Genomic DNA, 20,803 nt, shown 5'->3' on the forward strand with positions numbered 1-20,803 from the left:
CGCTCAGCTGAAAAGCTTTGAGTCACTTTATTTTCTTTCTCCCTCTCTCCTATTCTTCTGGTTGCTCGCTAACCCCCGAAAAAGAAGAATAGAGAAGGTGGGAGTGCTATTCAGGAGCCCACTCCGATCCTATTGTGATGCAAATCAAATTTTCAATGGGATTCCGTGAGGAAGAGAATAAAGGGTTTGATCAACGTTTAGCGCACTGCCCTCAAAATGCCAAAAGCGAGTTTGGTGTGCAAGTTCGTCTGGGCGCCGAAAAATATCACATACATTGCACAAAATCCATGAGCCCCTGTATCGGACATGACATTCAAAACATGTGCTTGTGTGTGCTGTTTAAGACAGTTTTAAACAAAATTACGAGTCATAAGGCATATTTCAGTTCCGTTGAGCCATTCATGAGGTGTGGAATAATGATTGGATGTTTGATTTTGGCTAGTGAACAATTGCCCTTTTGAGACTTTGCGGAAATCGTTTTGAATAGGCCATTTTCGTAATGTAATCAAATTTGATGCATTAATCTTTTTCAAGTGCCTTGTTGCAAATTATGTCACTCACATGTTACGAATAATCGTTTTTCGATAGTGAGAGTGATAATTGCATGCATGATGTGTTGTTGTAAGATAGGACACGCCATGTTTGTCCTACCTAGCAACGATAATGATGTGTGCAATTCGCCTTCTGCCTATTGTAATACATTTTTTTATAACCGGTAAATGGCAGAAATTATAACATGGCACCTAACACAAATTTATGCATTGAATTTGAATCCATGACGAAAGGAGCTATTTCTTTGTTTTTTAGTCCACGCTTGAATTGATGACTATAGTTCTGAAAGTCGTTGACGGTACTCTTGGTTTTGGGGATCAAATAATAGATCGCGCCATTAAAGGATGCTTTTAGTTTGGGGTCTGCTCGCTATTCGCAAGGACCGCTATTCATACTGGATCGCTATTCATTTTGGCGCACGTTATGGATAGCGGTCCTTATGAATAGCGGTCCTTATGGATATCATTATCGAGTTTGACCCTTTGGTTTAATTAGTCTATTAATGGTTGTTATTATATTATCATTATCAACCTCGTAAATTGGATACGAGAAATTATGCTGACATTTCCAAGTAGTACCGTTGTTTTAATATAAAGCTTGTATAACATAGTAAAGGAGCTATTGATAAGTCTGCATACATTAATCTTTCAGATGTAATGACTAAGGCATGTGAAAGACAAATAGTTTGAAGCGTTTATATTTATAGTTATCTCCTGGCACTATGAATATGGCGGACAAAGAAAGCGGACAAAATATACAGTTCCTCAGGTAGACAAAGGAACATCCCTTCACTGCTATTATGTAAAAATGTGTAGGACAGGTGTCACATGCATATTCACCTGTTCTACAAATTTTTACATAATAGCAGTGAAGGGATGTTCCTTTGTCTACCTGAGGAACTGTATATTTTGTCCGCTTTCTTTGTCCGTCATATTCATAGTGTGGCTTGCCTGTAATGTTCTAAAAGAGACACAACCTGGGTCTAATGATATTCATGCTTCCTAATTAATCACTCATAGCAAGCACAAGTGTGACCTTGATTATTAATTTAAAATTATTTGAATTTGACTATGGGATTGAGACATGTAGACTGACATCATCTCATCAGGCACAACGTCAGACTATTACTTTACATTTACCCCCCGCTTATACAAACGTATCTGCTCATCCAATATGCACCGGCTAGGTTACTTTTATGATTACGTCATCAAATCAAATCAAATAGACAGTCTACTCTTAATACCTAATCAAGTCATTATATAATGTGAACGACACACCTCCAGTTTAAACACCTTTACGGCGTCTTTTGGAGGAATCCTACCAAGACAAATGTCCTATAACAATGTGATATGACCCTGTCGTAGTTTTTTTTAAACCCCTTTACATAAAAATAGGGAAAGGTGAGCCCGACAAAAATGTCGAAAATATGATTTTGTTGACCATGTCATCATTGGTTAGAGCGTAAAAAAGTCAAAAGTTGTGTGAACTTGCATGATAACTTAATCTGTGGTAAATATTATAATATTTATGAACGTTGACGACCCAACCTCCCTTCAAAATATATTTTTTGATCATAATATTTTGTGGCGCATCGATACCGTGTAATATGGAGAGATGATTCCCTTTAATAAAGAACCCACATAACAATAACAAACAATATCAAATCTGACTTTGTTCATGTTATTTCAGGTTGACTACCCATCCATTGCTGGGTCGTGGGAAACGATTGATCGCAGGTAGTGGAGGCGTTAAGGAGAGAGAGAGAGAGAGAGAAAGAGAGAGAGAGAGAGAGAGAGAAAGAGAGAGAGAAAGAGAGAGAGAGAAAGAGAGAGAAAGGGGATGGAGGGAGAGAGAGAGAGAGAGATAAAGAGAGAAAGATAAAGAGAGATAGAGAGAGAGAGAGAGAAAGAGAGAGGGAGAGAAAGAGAGAGAGAGAGATAGAGAGAGAGAGAGAGAGAGAGAGAGAGAGAGAGAGAGAGAGGGGCTGTTTACAAAAAGAACAGCATATATTTTGTAATTCAATGGCAACGTCAATTTTGTGGTATTTTTTTTCTTCCGTCCGTGATGCTATTTATTATCATATTTATTATCAGAATCATTATTATATTCCTTATCATACTTGTTGTCTTTATCATTATAAGTGTTATTAGTATTATTATCATTATCATTATCATTATAAGTAGTAGTAGTAGTAGTAGTAGTAGTAGTAGTAGTAGTAGTAGTAGTAGTAGTAGTAGTAGTAGTAGTAGTAATAGTAGTAATAGTAGTAGTAGTAGTAAAAGAAGCAGTAGCAGTTGTAGAAGAAGTAGTGACAGAAGTAGTAGTACGTAGTAAGGCCATCGATGTGTCCTATTTTGATTTGCTATAAAAGCATTTCATGTATATATATTTACAAACGAAAGTTGATAATATGAGTAGGTCACTTCCGCGATTGAGAGCATTGCGAAAGTGACCTATTGGTATCTCATATTATTATGTGATTCATTGTAATTCATGTTCATTTTAGTTTTTAAATGCCAGACATGAAGATCTAAATAAAATCCATTTATCTATCTACCTATCTATCTTGTAAATCCTGAAGTAAATCATTCTCTATCGTCTATGGCCAATTTATAATTTTAGACACTAAAAACATAAATAATAAATGAAAGTACGTAGTTATTGTCTTCATTATTGTAATACTTGGTGTTTGCCCAGAAATTTATAAACGAGAGGAGGGAATCCTATCCAAATGGAGAGGGGGAGGCTCAAGCACCTGGGCAACCCCACATCTATCTATCAGGTTATAGTTCATCCAGACGTTGGACAAAGCCCTCCTCATAACATTTCCATTCTCTTCTGTCTCTAGCTATCCTAGTCCAAGCGGCCGTTCCCATGTATGATGTTAGGTCATCTCTCCATCTTCTCTTCTGCCTTCCTCTTCTTCTCTTCCCCATCCTTGGTTGCCATTCTGTTAAGCAATTTGTCCATCTATTGTCCTGAAGTCTTGCTACAAACTTTGATTCCCTGACTTTCTCCATGATGTCTTTAACCTTTGTTTTCTGGCGTATGACTTTGTGATTGATTTTGTCTCGCAGAGATAAATGTTTCTTTCCATAGCTCGTTGAGTTGTCACAAGCTTCTCTTCTAGATCCTTTGTCAGTGACAATGTTTCTGATCCATATGTCATAGTTGTTGGAATGCATTGGTTGAACATTCTTCTTCTTAGTGACATGGGTATGTTTTTTGTACGACCTATTGTAATTTAAGTTTTAGATTTTAAGTTAAGATATTTTTCGGTCTTGTTTCATAGGCCTTCAAACAGGGGAGGGATGTACGCCTGATTTCCCCTATATGCTAGATATACCGCATTTAATTAAGTCCCAACTTTTTCTCCTTTGCATCCTCCTCACGCTTTTTCCTTAATTTTCTTCTTTCTTATCCATATCGCGTTTTACAATTTCCTTCTAATTCTGTCTCTCTCCCTCTTTTTATATTCCTTACTTCTTCTCCTTTTCTCTTATCATGCCATTTGCTCCTTCTTCCTTTTCTGCTTCACCTTCTTTTCCCCTCTTCCTCCCATTTCTCCTCTCCCCCTCCTCCTCCTCCTCCTCCTTGTTCTTCTTCTCCTTCTTCCTCTTCGTCTCCTCCTACTTCTTATTCTTCTTATTATTATTTGTTGTCTTTTTCCCCATCCTTCTGCTTCTTTTTCTTCTTGTTCTTGTTCTTCTTATTATTCTTATTCTGTGACCTCCTTCTCCGCTCTCTTTAATTCTTACTCTCCTATTTTCTTCTTTTCGAATATGAATATAAAGAAAACGAATACTAACGACAGCAATTCAAAATATAATTCCAGATATAATATCGAATATTCACTGTCATCACCGTAATACATGGTAAACATTTTACATTGAAACAAGGCAATTCACAAACGAGTAAAAGGACTTGAAGCACTTAACACCATATAGGGTATAACAAATTACATTTAAAATTATGGTAGATAGAGAGAAACTTGACTGAGAAATAAAATGAAAGACTGATGTCACAATCTTTTAAAAAATGTGATTTTGTAGTTTTTATATAAGATATCAAGGTTTAACAAACCCACCATGCATACGCAGAGAAAGAAATAAAACAAACTGACACGTTTTTAATGAAAAGATAATTTCGTATAGTTTTTACAATTGTATGATGATATATGTATGGTATGAATACATCAGTCATTACTGAACTTCAGTAGTGAAACATCTTTTGAACGCCATATGCATATTCATCTACTCCGTATGTTCTTTTTTCATACTGAAAAGTTAAACTTATAAATGAACACAATCTTATTACAAACATGAAACAACACGTTATGAAACAACTCTTTTGAGAAGCCAAACACAAAAAGAGAATCTTATTACAAACCAATATACAAATAAAACAAGAATATTATGAGATGCTTTGAGTATTTCAGACATATATGAGCATAGATATCACGGCAAGACCTTTTTCTATCTTCAACCAACTAATTAGAAGACTATTAACATTCTAAAAAGTAATAAGGTAACAGAAGAAAAAAACGAAATGTATACTTCAGGAGAAATCTGGTTGACGACGCATTACGCATTCTGAAAGTTGTGCCCCCCCCCCCGTGCTAAAACGATAAACGAAATGACTACATATAAAGACATAACATCAATATTGAAGTTGCATCCACAAAAATATATAATTATGATAATAACAGGTCTATACCAAACATATCGAATCACCAGTATTTTTTAATATCTTTATGATCACAATGAAATAATATATTTCCATGGTTTATGAAATCATAATATTAGCATGTAAGTGAAAATCATTTCTGCACAATTTCTAAATATACAGCAAGTAACCGATCAAGTTGCTTTGCACTAAGAACGAAATTGTATGGAATATTCACAAAACTTTAGGCTATCTGTGTATCCGACCAACTTTGGACAATTTTCAGCTCAACTCTGGTAAATAAATATTTTGCTCACTTTGCTGCAAATATTGTCATATTTTGATTATAATCAGGGGAGTTTATCCGACTTTGACATAAATCCACACAAAGTTGTCTGACAAATAATTATACTCGTATTTTTTTTTTTACCCATTACTTTAAAAAAAACAGAGTTCAGAATATGATGCTGGTGATCGGATGCAATAACATTTTTCCGCACTCCTCTCAATTTGGAGCATTCGAACCATTATATTAGCCATCTTAAAAGCTAGTACATGCTCATCCCCAACGATAATGGCGTGGAGAGTAGCAATGTAGCCTGTGGGCAAATGTCGAGACGAAGGATCGTAGTGACGGCCCTCGTATCCCTAGCCGATTGATCAAACCACTCTGCTACGACACCTCTAATCGTGATAATATTAAAGTAGACTTATTTTGTTTTAAGATCTGCTTTGCCATTCTGCTTCCCGAAACCCCAAGTCGAGGGATTGTTGAAAGAAAATGCAGAAACTTTTCCAAAGAGTATATTCGGTGGGGCTATTTCATCATCGTCATCGTCATCGTCCAACTTGATGTCAGTCCAGGGAGCTGGCTGAACGTCACTCTCTGTATCCTCGCTCTCGAGTTCATCCAAATCGCTGATGTCATTGGCATCGAAGGCGGCGTTGTTGAATTCGAACGAACTGCCGCTGTTGTATAGCGGCGATGGGGGCGGTAAGGCAGGTGGGTTGTTTTCCTTCATGCGTTTCTCTAAGGCAGAGAGACTGGGTCGGTTGTAGGTCGAGTCTCGCTTCTGATATCGACTCGCTGTGGCACTAGGTGCGTCACCGTTGGTGCCGTTGTCGTTGACCACGTGGCCCCTGACGTCGGGTACTGACCTTGAGCCTCGGAGGGTAGAACCCGACCTCGATCGCGTCTCGTCTTCGTCGGCACCGATTTGTATCAGTCGTTTGATCACTGATTGGCAGGAAAGAAATAAGAGTAGTGAAAGTCATTGATATTTCTTGTGGAAATTAATCTATTTTATCAAGAAAGTAGCTCTGATCATTGAATAAAAAAAAAGATGGACTGAGAAGTTGCCTACAAAAAGTTTCTGTTAAATGAAGATCTCTTTTAGTGATGCGGGACTAAAATATATGATAAAAGAAGGCTTGATACCAAATGAGATAATCACAACAAATCGTCATCACTACTAACCACGATAAATTCGTCACACGCTGAAACTCAATTGTTACAATTCCTGTAGCATCATATCAGCGTGCGATACCATTTTAAATTAAACCTTCTACTTACAAATACTTGTCACCAATCTACACCATCACTAATCACCGCCACTCGTCTTCACTACCACTCGTCACTATCACTCATCACTTTAACTCGTCACCATCACCCGTCGTCATCACTCACCATCATAAATCGTCACCATCCCTCCTTACCATAAATCGTCACCATCACTCCTCACCACTCCGCACCACCACTCGTCACCATCACTCGTCACCACCAATCGACACCACCACTAGTCACTATCACTCGTCACCACCAATCGACACAACCACTCGTCACCATCACTTGGCACCATCACTCGTCACCATCACTTGGCACCACCACTCGTCACCATCACTCGTCACCACCAATCAACACCACCACTCGTCACTATCACTCGTCACCACCAATCGACACCACCACTCGTCACTATCACTCGGCACCACTCGTCATCATCACTCGTCACCACCAATCGACACTACCACTCGTCACCATCACTCGTCACCACCAATCGACACCACCACTCATCACTATCACTCGGCACCACTCGTCACCATCACTCGGCACCACCACTCGTCACCACCAATCGACACCACCATTCGTCACTATCACTCGTCACCACCAATCGACACCACCACTCGTCACTATCAATCGGCACCACTCGTCACCATCACTCGTCACCACCAATCGACACCACCACTCGTCACCATCACTCGTCACCATCACTCGTCACCATCACTCGGCACCATCACTCGGCACCAAAACTCGTCACCATCACTCGTCACCACCACTCGGCACTACTACTCGGCACCATCACTCGGCACCATCACTCGGCACCACCACTCGGCACCAAAACTCGTCACCATCACTCGTCATCATCACTCGTCAACATCACTGCCACTCAACACAACCATTCGTTGCCACCCTTCTTCACGTCACTCTTACCATAACTCATCACCATAACTCGTCGCCACCACTCGTCACCATCAATTGTCACTGTCACACATCACCATCTCTCATCAACATAATTCGTTACCATCACTCTTCACCGTCACTCGTCACCATTCCTCGGCACTTCCACTCGTCATCTTCACTTGTCACTTCCACTCGTCACCATCACTCGTCACAATCACTTGATACCAGTACTATTCACCATCACTGGTCACCATCACTTTCATTATCATAATCATAATTTACTGGTTACCACCGTCATCCCCATATATCCTTCCAATTACCACCAGACAAATTAATTCACACCTTGTGCATCGACTGCGTCTCCAAATCGGACTTCTTTCGCAACCTTATCAGCTAGTTTATTCTTGAGCTTCTTAAACTGTGACTCTTTGCCTGGTCGTGGTCCAAGGGCTAAAGAAACTTCCAAATCAGAGTGGTCGGGGATGTTGAGTACCGTCGTATTGAGTTCACCTGCATAATGACCAAGATAAGGATAACCTTGAAACATTTATTGAGCTCTAGTAAGGAAAATAATATTCTAATCAAATTACAGCTTATTGTATGAATAGCCACCTTTCGTTTCTGTTAGATTTTCTTCATTACATGCACGATTATCAATAACTTAATTGAAAATATAGTAGGTATTAAAATGAAGCGGTATGAAGAGGTGCCAAGTCTGCAGAAACTTAGTGCAGAGGATCACAGCCAGACAATGAACATTTTGAGAACAGTTGTGTAGACAAAATGGGGTAGAAGAGATGAGTTCGTCAGGAAGAAGAAAAGGAGTGGACAAAGAAATATCCTCACATGATTACTACGTGATGCATTAAAAAGCTGCGTGGAAATGCAAGATTAGGACAAGGTGGTAAGACAGTGTCTTCAACTTTCATGACAAGGCACATGATGAGGAAAATAAAAATATTTTCGTCTGGTGCCAATTTCAAATTAAGTTAATATGTCTATGTAATGACAAAACATATATCATCTCATATAAAGCATAACTGAATTTTAGTTTGAAGAAATATTCGCATCCTTACCAAAGTTGACAGCATTTCCTTGGAGGTATACTTCTTCCTCCAGTTGTTGCAAGTCGATTGGTCCCGTTGATAGGTCGATTCCAACGACATTTAGGACGATGTCCCTGTTACGGTGGTCGTTTGGCAGTTTGACCTTATGCGGGAGCTGGTAGTTACGTACTAACTCGGTGAGTTGCATTCGTTTTAATTTCCTGACTGAAATCATGATGGAAAAGTGAAAAGAAAAATACATGAAGATTATTAAAAGTATATATATCCTGACAATCTGGAGTGCAGTATCTCAGATATGTTCTTAAATTGTAATTAGTCAGTTGTCATTGTACATGTTGTTTTTAACATAATATTTAAATCTGCGGGATTCGACAGATGAGAAGGAAGAAGCAAATTTATTTTCAAAGTATATTCATTTTACATATGTGACACTTCGTCATTTATATTTGATCATATGATTGGCCCAGATTTGTTCTTTGATGTCACGTCGAAGTCCCAGGGAAACGACAAATGTATTCCGTCTAGCTTGTCTGTCGACCTTTCTTTTTATCACTATATCCATTCATTCATCTATGTATCTATATCTCTCTGTATCTGTCTATCTATCTATCTATTTATCTATCTATCCATCTATCAAACTATCTGTATTCATATTTTATCTTTCCATCTATCCAGCTATATATATACAATTGTATCTTTGTATGTATGTATCTATTTGTATATCCATCTACTTGTCTATCTACTTATATATCCATCTACTTGTCTATCTACTTGTCTGTCCATCTACTTGTCCATCTACTTATCTGTCCATCTACTTGCCTATCTACTTATCTGTCCATCTACTTATTTATCCATCTACTTGTATATCCATCTACTTGTCTATCTACTTATCTATCCATCTACTTATTTATCCATCTACTTGTCTGTCCATCTACTTGTCTATCTACTTATCTGTCCATCTACTTGTCCATCTACTTATCTGTCCATCTAATTGTCTATCTACTTATCTGTCCATCTACTTATTTATCCATCTACTTGTATATCCATCTACTTGTCTATCTACTTATATTAGATAGCTTAGACAGATACCGAGATGTGATTGGTCCAGAGCTCGTCACGTGATATCAATTGCGAGGATCCAAATTGTTATATTTTCCTGGCCGGTCACTTTTCAGTGTTATATTTTACCGGCTGGTGAAATGAATATATTTTTAATCAATGCATGTCGCCCTCTTGAGGACTGTATGTCACCAATTACACACATTACACCATTATCGAGGGTCATTTTTTTTTTTCAATATTTTTTTTCATGAATTTTTTTTTTTCCCCAGAATTTTTTTTTTCCACATTTTTTTTCCAAAAAAAATCCTTTTTTGGGTAAATTTTTTTTGTTTCCCGAAAAATGCTTTTTGGGGTAAGAATTTTTTTTTTTTTTTTTTTTTTTTGTAAGGTAATCTCGACAGATTATTCTTCAGTAATTTTGATTGTCCCCGAAAAAAAAAAAAAAAAAATTCGGGCAAAAAAAAATATGGAACCCCCCCCCCCCCCCCCACAAAAAAAAACAAGGCTATCTAATATAACAGTTATTGACTGGCAGGGGGTATATAACATTCTTTGGACCTGAAGGGAGTTATATTTTCCCTCGTGACCATATTTTCCCTCAGCGCTGCGCGCTTCGGGAAAATATAATCACTTGGGAAATATAACTCCCTTCAGCGGTCCAAATAATGTTATATTACACCCCCTGCCAGTCAATAACTGTATAATATATCCATCTACTTGTCCATCTACTTATATATCCATCTACTTGTCTATCTACTTGTCTGTCCATCTACTTGTCCATCTACTTGCCTATCTACTTATCTGTCCATCTACTTATTTATCCATCTACTTGTATATCCATCTACTTGTCTATCTACTTATCTATCCATCTACTTATTTATCCATCTACTTGTCTGTCCATCTACTTGTCTATCTACTTATCTGTCCATCTACTTGTCCATCTACTTATCTGTCCATCTACTTGCCTATCTACTTATCTGTCCATCTACTTGTATATCCATCTACTTGTCCATCTACTTATCTGTCCATCTACTTGCCTATCTACTTATCTGTCCATCTACTTATTTATCCATCTACTTGTATATCCATCTACTTGTCTATCTACTTATCTATCCATCTACTTATTTATCCATCTACTTGTCTGTCCATCTACTTGTCTATCTACTTATCTGTCCATCTACTTGTCCATCTACTTATCTGTCCATCTAATTGTCTATCTACTTATCTGTCCATCTACTTATTTATCCATCTACTTGTATATCCATCTACTTGTCTATCTACTTATTTATCCATCTACTTGTATATCCATCTACTTGTCTATCTACTTATCTATCCATCTCTACTTCGTTACTTACATGTTCTCCTGATGGACCCAGATTTGTTTTTTGGCATCACTTCAAAATCCAAAGGGAATGATAAGGGTATGCTGATCAGCCTGTCTTTAGCATCTTTGGCGACGACACGGTTCTGTGTGTGAATACGCGCTATTCTAATCACCTGTTTAAAGAAACCAAAGAAGACAAAACAATAATGAGCAATATGTAATATACGATAATGATATGATATATGATGATGTTATGCTGATTAACATATATCAAAGAGGCATTGATGATATATATAGTACATTTCCAGGAAAGTTATTCCTGATGAAAACGAATAGCAGTGTGATTTCTAATCATCAATCTAGTTGAGCCAAGTGAGCGTTCAATATTTTGAAAATTAATTAAAGATTTTTCTACTCTGTTAAGCCGTTAAAGCCCCAGATTGCTTTGGAAAGTGATATGTACCTTTAAAAACCAAACTAGTTGGTCTGGAGAATGATAACATTTCGACAGTCGACCGTGCATATTTTCTTTTTTGTGCATATTATATATTTGATAAAATTCAAACCATCAGGAACTGTGCACACAGAAAATCGGAAAAGGAAAGAAAGGCGAATGTGAAAGGAAGAAAGAAAGACGGGCAGAAATACAGACAGATGGAGTGTTAGTCGGGGAGACATATCGGCGAGAAAGATGGAAAGAAAGAGATAAAGATCTAGGCCTGGGGGGGGGTAGTGGAGGCACTGGAGTGTACATTTCATTTTTCAGATTTCTTTTCAACACGAAGACATTTGCCCGTGTCGATGGCTGTTCTAAATCAGTTTCTATAGATAAATAGAAGTACATTTGAAAAGGACATTGTATTTGAATCTTGAATCAGTTCCCGCTGTGTCAGTGATCTACATGAGCCAAAAAGAAGAGGAGTGAGGTGGAGATAGACATAAATACATGTGAATTTGGGCACGTAATTTTTTTCAAGGATTAGATCTTTATCACCAATTCATTTTGGCATATTGTCATTCACTGGTAAACAGGTTAATGTATCTTTAAACAATAAAAGTGATTAATAAGAGGGTGCATGTAACCTCTTTTCCCTTTCTTCTACAATGTTGACTAACAATAATCCATTCTAAGCAATATCGTATCCACAGCGTACCTCGTTAAAATTCACTCATCTCCACAAATTGACATGTATATGAAATTGGAAATGAAACACTTCATAAATCAAGATGGCTTGAAAAGACTACCAAACTTTAATTCAGATGTCAATTATTACAAGTTAATACGAAACATGAATTAGTTTCTTAAAGTCTACAATTAAGTCAATCGAAACAATCCACCATTTACCCAGGGAACGCAAAACGAGTAGGGACATAATTGAAACGTCTTCACGTTCACACAACGTTTTGCGATCGTTTTAAGCGCGTTTTGTGCTTCCAGGGTAACAACCATTATAAAGGTGTTAGATGCTTCGACCGGATCTTCAAATCATGGTTGATAAAAGTACATAAGATGATAAAATATTAACGGACAGGTCTGACCTACTCGGTAACCGGCAGGGTACAAACAAATCTACATTTTGTTGGGTTTTTTTATTTTAAGGGGGGGGGAGAGAGAGAGAGAAGCCTATATTTATTTTTTATTTTGTATACTGTTATCCACATTATATATTTTAAAAAGAGAGAAAAAAGAGAAAGAAAGAAATTAATATTAAAAAGAAAGGCGTTGGAGATTATAGTCAGTTCTTGACTGATTGCCATTACAACAACAACAACAACAACAACAACAACCATACCAACCTGTCCCTGACTAAGTGAATCTTCTTCCCTAAGCGAACAGTGTCCTTGTCTAACCATGGCAATGATGGGCATCTTAAGGTATGACATCAACTCCCTCATGTTATACGTCTCCGGCGACCACGACACCGATCGTGCGATGTCCATGACGACGTCGAATGATCAAATCAAGAATACCTCGCGTTTTAAAAGGGCGTTGCTCAAGCCACTTGAGATAATAATTGGGCAAATGCCTTTTTTCGCTGGAAATTCTGAGCCCACCCAGAAATGGATGTTTGATGCCACAGACAATGATCCTAGTTAACGATCTATTAATCAGTGTTTGACAGTTTGCAATCGCTTTACTACTACCTATTACATTATTCAATGTGTCTTTTATCGCGTAAGAGTCCCGGGTGAAGTGCATGTGAAACGTAAAAGACGCAAATACGACTTCATTCTTGGTGTTGCTTTTCCAATTCCAGTATTGATCTGTGAAAGAAGAGAACAATTATGAAAATGTCAATATTCTGTAACGAACAAATATGTACTTAATAATGTGAAGCTTTTGAAAACCAATCACGATTTTATTTTAGATACACGATTGTTTTGATATACAATATACTAAGTTCAACTTAGGCCTTCTAGGAAGAAGAATTCTTGGAGTAACCCCAAATAAGAACTGTAGGCCTATCAAATTCTTTTGAACTTTACTGTATCACTGGGCTATATTAACATAATATTCTTATCTAAAGTGCAACAATCTCGAGGCCCCCTTACAGTTTAATGTTAAAAAGTCTATATAATTTGTGGAAGTCCTTCTCAGGGGCCAGTGTGACCTTCCAAAACACAAATCCTAACTATTAAATATAGGCTTTGACCGATATGCTTTCATCTACCCTTCCATAATTGTTCAGGATTTCGTCGTTTATTCACTCTTTGATTCGTCAAAATCGACCCATCATATTTGTTCATTTCCTGTAAGAATGTCGGAATAATCCAACAAAATTCCATTCATTATTCTCCTGCGCCCACCTGTAGCACAAAGTACCCAACTGATCTCAATGGCAAATATTCATACTGAAATATGTATTAAAATTATTTTATCTGTGTTTCTTTTCTTTTCTATGCAGCATTCATCCTCTGTTAAATACTCTAAACAGTGTATGTACATTTGATAGAGGGCAGAGGTCATCCAACTATAGAAATGTGAATTTTTAGGGTGTGTGCCTTGTGTCTTGTTTGTGTGAAAGGATACCGCAGTCGGGTATACAAATTTGTCTCTGTGCATGTGGAACTGTGAATATTTAATAACGGCATAACTTAGTCATCGGAGCGTTTCGTAGTTCTATTGACACGGGAATTGAAGAAAAAATAGTGAATAGGTGAATTCAATAAAGTTTTGAAAAGAATATGAGGGTTCACTGCTGTGGAGGTGTAATACTTGGGGCGATTCTGGGTAACATGCCAATGCAGTGGTTTGGCAATGTAAATTGCATTGCAATGCAACGCTGATTTTGTAATTTTTATAGGAAGTCTACATGAGAGATTAATTTTCGGCAAATGTATTACGTTTTTTTCTTCTTTCAACTAGAGTACAACAGGAGATAATCTAAATACCTCATGGTAGTGAAAGAAGATTTTCAACATGTCTTTAATAACTTGCTGTAAATGAAGAAATCCACTTTAAGCTTTAAACGTGAGACATATAACAGGTGTGGTCAGAATTCCGTGCATGTATTTTCTTTTTCACACTCGCCAGAAACAATACACGATAAGATCTGTCATTATGATTTGATAATATAATGTTTACCTATGAGTCTATGCAGTCTAGGTAGCATATGTAGTCTATGTAGAATATAAGTCCAATGTAAAACCTTATCTATTCCTTTAAGTCTAATGTAAAACTATAAGACGAATTAATATCAGGCGCAAGATTCCACTTTAAAAAATTCTTTCTCGCTGGTAGAATGTGATACAAAATCTTAAAGTTAATTTTTGTCAGCTTATTATCATTAATGTTAATTAAATTTCTTTTAAAACAATTTGGCCAATTGATATCTTTATCTAAGAGCTTTTCCCCCAAATAGACGACAGCTAGCAACCCTATCATCTACATGTAGGCGTAGCATGGCATAGCATTGTTTACTAGTTAACTCGTACAGTTTTTTATTCTACCTCTATTAAGAATTCTTTGAATTTGTAAATTTGTTCTTTCCAATAGAGAGTTATTGCCTTTGGTATGCAAATGTTTTGGAATCGCTTTTTAAAGTTTTGCAAGGTCAAACAATACATTACTTTTCCTCTGCTTTAATACATACCCAATTTGAGCACTACTTCTAAAGGTACCGTTTCTAAAAATGGCGTTTACATACACAATGCCGCCACTTTGAAACCAGTTCTTAAAAAACACCAATTTCTTTCTGAAAATAAAGTTCGGATTAAACCATAATATTTCCGATTAGGCATTTTAAACTTTATTCCCTTTTACCTTATACCATGCTAGTAAGATTGCACAATAAAAACATTGGCAATCTTGATACACAATAATGTAATATATAAATACAAATCTTTAAAAACCGTCTGAAAGTCTGTCTAAAATGAAGGCCTTCACAAACAAGTTATGTATCACCATATTAATAGTGATTCGAATATTCATAAAAACATAAATTTACATCGTTACTTTCGTCCAAGTAAATACTGAGAAACTGATATAAAGCATTTCTCAAAAAGTTATTTAAATGAAGTTCTAAAAGAATGATATAGCGAAAAATTACTTGAACACGATTCATACTATCACCATTATGTGATCTACAATTTGGTAAATAAATGAGTGTAGGATTGCTTTTTGACGCTGCATTTCCATTCACTGAGTTGCTTGCAACCATATACAGTCACAATGTTCATGACATTATTTGTTTATGAAGGCCTTCATCTTCATTCAAAAGTACAACACCCATCATCTAAATAAAACATCAAAATTGTGTGAATTGTATTAGTAAATTCGGGGCATTGTCAACGAGAAACGTTCAATTATGAGCCGAATATTTAAAATTCCTCTTCATTGTATTGCACTCAGAATAGTGCAACAATAAGAACAAAAATACCTTATAACAAATACATGAAATCACCGACCATTCAACTTTATGTATTTACCTTATGGAATAAGCGGAGGTTTAACTGAAATACTTTACAGCGACTTGTAACTTGTGTTCCTGGTTTTTTAAATTAAAAAAGGACATCATTTTCAGTTTGAGGTCCTGGCTCAGACAGACACATTGGTGTTTTTGTTTGTTCGTTGGTCTGGTTTTTTGTTTGATTGTTTGTTTGGGTGTTGATGTTTTTCTTTCTTTTTTTCTTGGGGGGGGGGGTTACTTTAATAAATGTACTTGCATGAAGAAGTTCCGAAATACTACAAACTAATACCCCAGTTTATGGCTGTCAACGTAGTCTAAGAACATATGTCCGTTTGCTTCATTTGCTCACTACATTGCATGCCAATACATTATGACCAGAATCATTATCCACCGACAAAAAAAAAATTAAAAGATTATTCATGAATACAAATGATCAAAAGTGGGGGATATAGGCCTAGCAATGCTTTTTGCAGTAATAAATGTTATATATCAGGGACTTTGGGGCGAGAAATGGAGAGTTAATATTCAGGTATGAGTGCACAGCCCCCTGGGTGAAACTCTACCCCTATACGACCATGTGAGCACCATGAAGTTGACAAACAATAATTATGACTGTATCAGTCAAATCACACGTTGAGCACGTTTGATAATAATTCAAAAAGAGTATAGTAAGCATATACATGCAAACACTATTCGTGGTCAGGACCTGGGTGTGGTCCCATTTATGATACATAAGGATTGGAATATGTTATTGTTCCAGTCACAAAATATTATAAAAACACATTTGATCCATATCCTGTTCTTTGATTTCGTACATTCATATTGATAAAATAAATTTCAGGAAATGTGCTCAGTGAAATATTTTCGAAAAGATGAAATAATTGATATATATAATATATGTACATTTCAGAATTCTATAATTATGTAGATGTCAATAGTCTGTAACTGAAGAAATGTTGGTTAATTTCCCAAATCGAGGTTTTTGTGTTAGACCAAGCTGCATCAAATAAGCAACAGTTAAGGCACTATTCTGTTCTTTCATGGTTACCCAATTTAATTATAATTCACAACTTTAGAACAGCGTTGATCATCAATATACAACATGTGATAAAAAGGTGGGTTAATTGAATGATATCAAATTTATTGAAATGGGATAACTAAAACCAGTGCAGAAACAGAGCAAAGAAGCCAATGTCAAATTTGGGTGAAAACACCAACGGGTCTATAAATGACAACATTAGAGAAAGCTAAATACTCACATCAAATCTAATAAATGAATAGGATCGTTTGAACGGGTGGTTATCATCAACTGTTGTTATATATCATATTAACATCACTGTCAAATGCGTTGAAAGCTTAGATTTATTATCCACTTAATTTAATTTATAGAATCCGCAATCAAGAAAAATTGCACTTTGGAGTCAGCTAAAATGGTTTTCCTCAGTTAGTTGTGTTCGCCCATCCATAGAAACATTACATTTACAATTTTATTCGCATGCACCTATGATTGATCTTCTCATATTCCTGTTTTGCAGAATTTTATGTTGATATCCACTCTTCTATTGAACCACGTTGGTTATGGGTACGGGACGCATAGGCAGGCAATCAAGGACACATGAAATTGGCCACCAACAAATCAATAAAATGGCGAAGCCAGCGATTTCTTTCCACCTCTTCATGATTAAAATTTAATCATGAATTGGGGAAGAGTTAACTGACGACTTGTGCTTTTGTCTTTGTGGTCAGGAAGAATAAAAGGACTTGTTTATCTAAAGTTTCCATAGAGATATTGAAAAATAATTCCATCAAAATCAAATCATTAGAGTCTCATACGATTTTTTAAACATCATTCATGTAGTGATGACATGGAGAGAAAAAAAAGCATTGCAAATCATGATTTACTTTGTCCCTTTTTAAATACTAAATTTTGACACATATTTTTTAACATAAAGGACAATCCTTTTTCTTACATTCGATACAAATTATAAACGGTTTGTCTCATGGCTTAAATACGTTCAAGACGAAATCATAACGTTAGAAAGTATATTCCTTTTAAACTAGGCCTAAATAATAAGTGATGCTAGATGAAAGTATCCCTTCCGACGGAAATCAACGAAACATGCAAGTCAAACCATTATCATACTTACTATTATTGCCACTAATATGGGTATCAGTATCATCATCATTATCTTCATCACAATCAACATAATCAACTTGATCATCAACATCATTTATCAATGAATATGTTAATAGTTTAGTATAAGTCGTATTAATGGTAGTAGCAGTAATACAGTTAGTGTAGTATTAATATCAGCTGATTAATAGTAATATAAGTCGTCGGCGTCGTCGTAGTAGTAGTAGTATTAGTAGAAGTAGTAGTAGTAGTAGTAGTAGTAGTAGTAGAAGTGGTAGTAGTAGTAGTAGTAGTAGTAGTAGTAGTAGTAGAAGTAGTAGTAGTAGTAGTAGTAGTAGTAGTAGTAGTAGAAGTAGTAGTAGTACTAGTAGTAGTAGTAGTAGTAGTAGTAGTAGTAGTAGTAGTAGTAGTAGTAGAAGTAGTAGTAGTAGTAGTAGTAGTAGTAGTAGTAGAAGTAGTAGTAGTAGTAGTAGTAGTAGTAGTAGTAGTTGTAGTAGTTGTTGTAGTAGTTGTAGTAGTAGTAGTAGTAGTAGTAGTAGTAGTAGTAGTAGTAGTTGTATAGTAGAAGTAGTTGTAGTAGAAGTAGTAAAAGTAGTAGTAGTAGTAGTAGTAGTAGTAGTAGCAGTAGTAGTAGTAGTAGTAGTAGTAGTAGTAGAGTATAGTAGAAGTAGTTGTAGTAGAAATAGTAAAAGTAGTAGTAGAGTAGTAGTAGTAGTAGTAGTAGTAGTAGTAGTAGCAGTGATGTATGTACAATGTAGTACTAGGTGAAGTAGAATATCCTAGAAGTAGGAGACGTAGTACTTAGAAGTAGTTTATAGTCAAACAAATCTCAAACTCAGACGGCATTACGAGTGCAACATGTTACCAAATGCTTAAATATAATAACGAATTGATCTTCTGTGACTTACCAAAGAAGAAACTCTTGCACTGTACTATCAATGACAATAATTATTGGCAAATGCCTCCTATCGTGCCATATCTCCCACATACGCACCCACGTCATATCTCGAAATATGGTGATTCATACGAGTATACATTCATATCGTGGCTTTACTGCTTTACATCAAACGCTATAAGTCGCTTCATCATGCATTTAGTCGTTGTCAAAAAAGGCCCCTTATTCATGTTCACCCAGCCCTTTTCTATTATTCTCGTTCACCACGTACGAGCACTTGTCGCTGTGGTGCTATATAATATATTCGCATTCAAAGTATGGTGTTTACACTGACTTTGCTACATTGTTAAATACTCGTTGTTTCGAATAAAAACATACCTGATAATTCTCCCAGAGTCTCTCAGTCTCTTGTGTCATTTCTCCATCTCTAAAAAGGCAGAAATTCACACATCAGTTTAATTATAGAAGAATCGAGATTGTGGTATATAGTTTTTAGGCATATATTACAAGCGTGGAATAAGATTAGCCTGCTTCCGTGGTAGAACAAAAAGTAACTTGGACGACTCCATTTATTTTTCGGTGTGTAAACGGTCTCCTTGTTGAGGTGCACTCATGAAATAAAATTCAAAACTAATTTGTTGCTCTTTCAAGTGTTAATGAACTGTAATTAGTAAAAACATCATGAAGGATTTGATTCGAATCTTACGGCCAAGGGGATCAGAGAAATCCTCCCAATGTCCCGTTTCCATGTGATTTGTTTTTTAGCCCGTCCCTCCGCCCAGCTCTGGATGTTTGAATGGAGTATTAGGTTTGCTGGGGGGGGGGGGCAAGGTCATTTTGACCCCCACCCCGCTCTACACATTGTTGGCAGGATTAACCGCAACTGATCTCTCCTTCTTTTCTCCCTTTTCTTTTCTCCTTCCTCTTTTTTTGTTCCCTTTTAGCTCTCCTCTTTTCCTTTTCATTCCTTCTCTCTTTTTTAGTGGGGACGGGGGGGGGGGGAGCAAGGGCCTTTTGCCCCCTCCCCCCCCCCCCCCGACCCACAACTTGTTGGCGGGAAAATTGCAACTGATATCCCCCTTCTTTTCTTTTCTTCTTCCTCTTTTTTTCTTCCCTTTATCTCCTCTTTTCCTTTTTTCTTTCCCTTTCCTTCCTTCTCTTTTATTTTTGATTGGGGGAGGCAAGTCCTCCTCCCTCCCCCCGATCTCCTTCTTCCCTCTTTTCTTTTCTTCTTCCTCTTCTTTTTTCCCTTTCTCTTCTCTATCCCTTTCCCTTCTTTTCCTTCTCTCTCTCTCCTTTTTTTCTTCTTTTTGGCGGGGGGGGGGGGGGGGGAGGGGCCAAGGCCCGCTCGGCCCTCCCTGGATAAGCGCCTGGTAACACCTACCTTTTAACTTTGTTTAACAGTGTAGAGGCCTGTATTTGAAATCAGTATCCTTTAATATGATTGTTGATTATTACTCAGTATACTTTTGAGTAATTTATTTGTTTGATAATGATTCATTTGAAGGACTTCTTCCTTTGGGTATGTTAATGATGTTCAATGTTTTCTGTAAGATAATTTGTTTGTGTAAATATATATAACAGTGTTTCAAGAACGAAACAGTGCATACGAGCAGGGGCGTCTCCAAAGAGGGGGTGTGGGGTGCGACACCCCCCCCCCCCCCCACCTGTCAGGATATTGTCGGTAAAATTGCGCTGCCGTCGGGAAAAAAAGAGATAAGGGGGAGGGGAAGAAA

General features: G+C 36.9%; 1 protein-coding gene across 2 annotated transcripts; it reads right to left on the reverse strand.

The window, feature by feature from the left end:
* Positions 1-4,369: 4,369 nt before the first annotated feature.
* LOC100891675 lies at positions 4,370-19,639 on the reverse strand. 2 transcript variants are annotated; one of them, XM_030987483.1, is made up of 6 exons: positions 19,446-19,639; positions 12,926-13,393; positions 11,160-11,301; positions 8,752-8,946; positions 8,018-8,185; positions 4,370-6,454 (listed from the first exon to the last, which is right to left on the reverse strand). In XM_030987483.1, exons 2-6 carry the CDS (start codon positions 13,067-13,069, stop codon positions 5,928-5,930), a joined length of 1,176 nt encoding a protein of 391 aa, XP_030843343.1. In that variant the 5' UTR covers positions 13,070-13,393; positions 19,446-19,639; the 3' UTR covers positions 4,370-5,927. The 2 variants fall into 2 exon arrangements, with proteins under 2 accessions (XP_030843343.1, XP_030843349.1); XM_030987489.1 differs by lacking the exon at positions 19,446-19,639 and adding an exon at positions 19,081-19,385.
* Between the last annotated feature and the right edge of the window lie 1,164 nt (positions 19,640-20,803).

Source organism: Strongylocentrotus purpuratus, unplaced genomic scaffold, assembly GCF_000002235.5.
Source record: "Strongylocentrotus purpuratus isolate Spur 01 unplaced genomic scaffold, Spur_5.0 spur5_contig_839, whole genome shotgun sequence".
Lineage (NCBI taxonomy): Eukaryota > Metazoa > Echinodermata > Echinoidea > Camarodonta > Strongylocentrotidae > Strongylocentrotus > Strongylocentrotus purpuratus.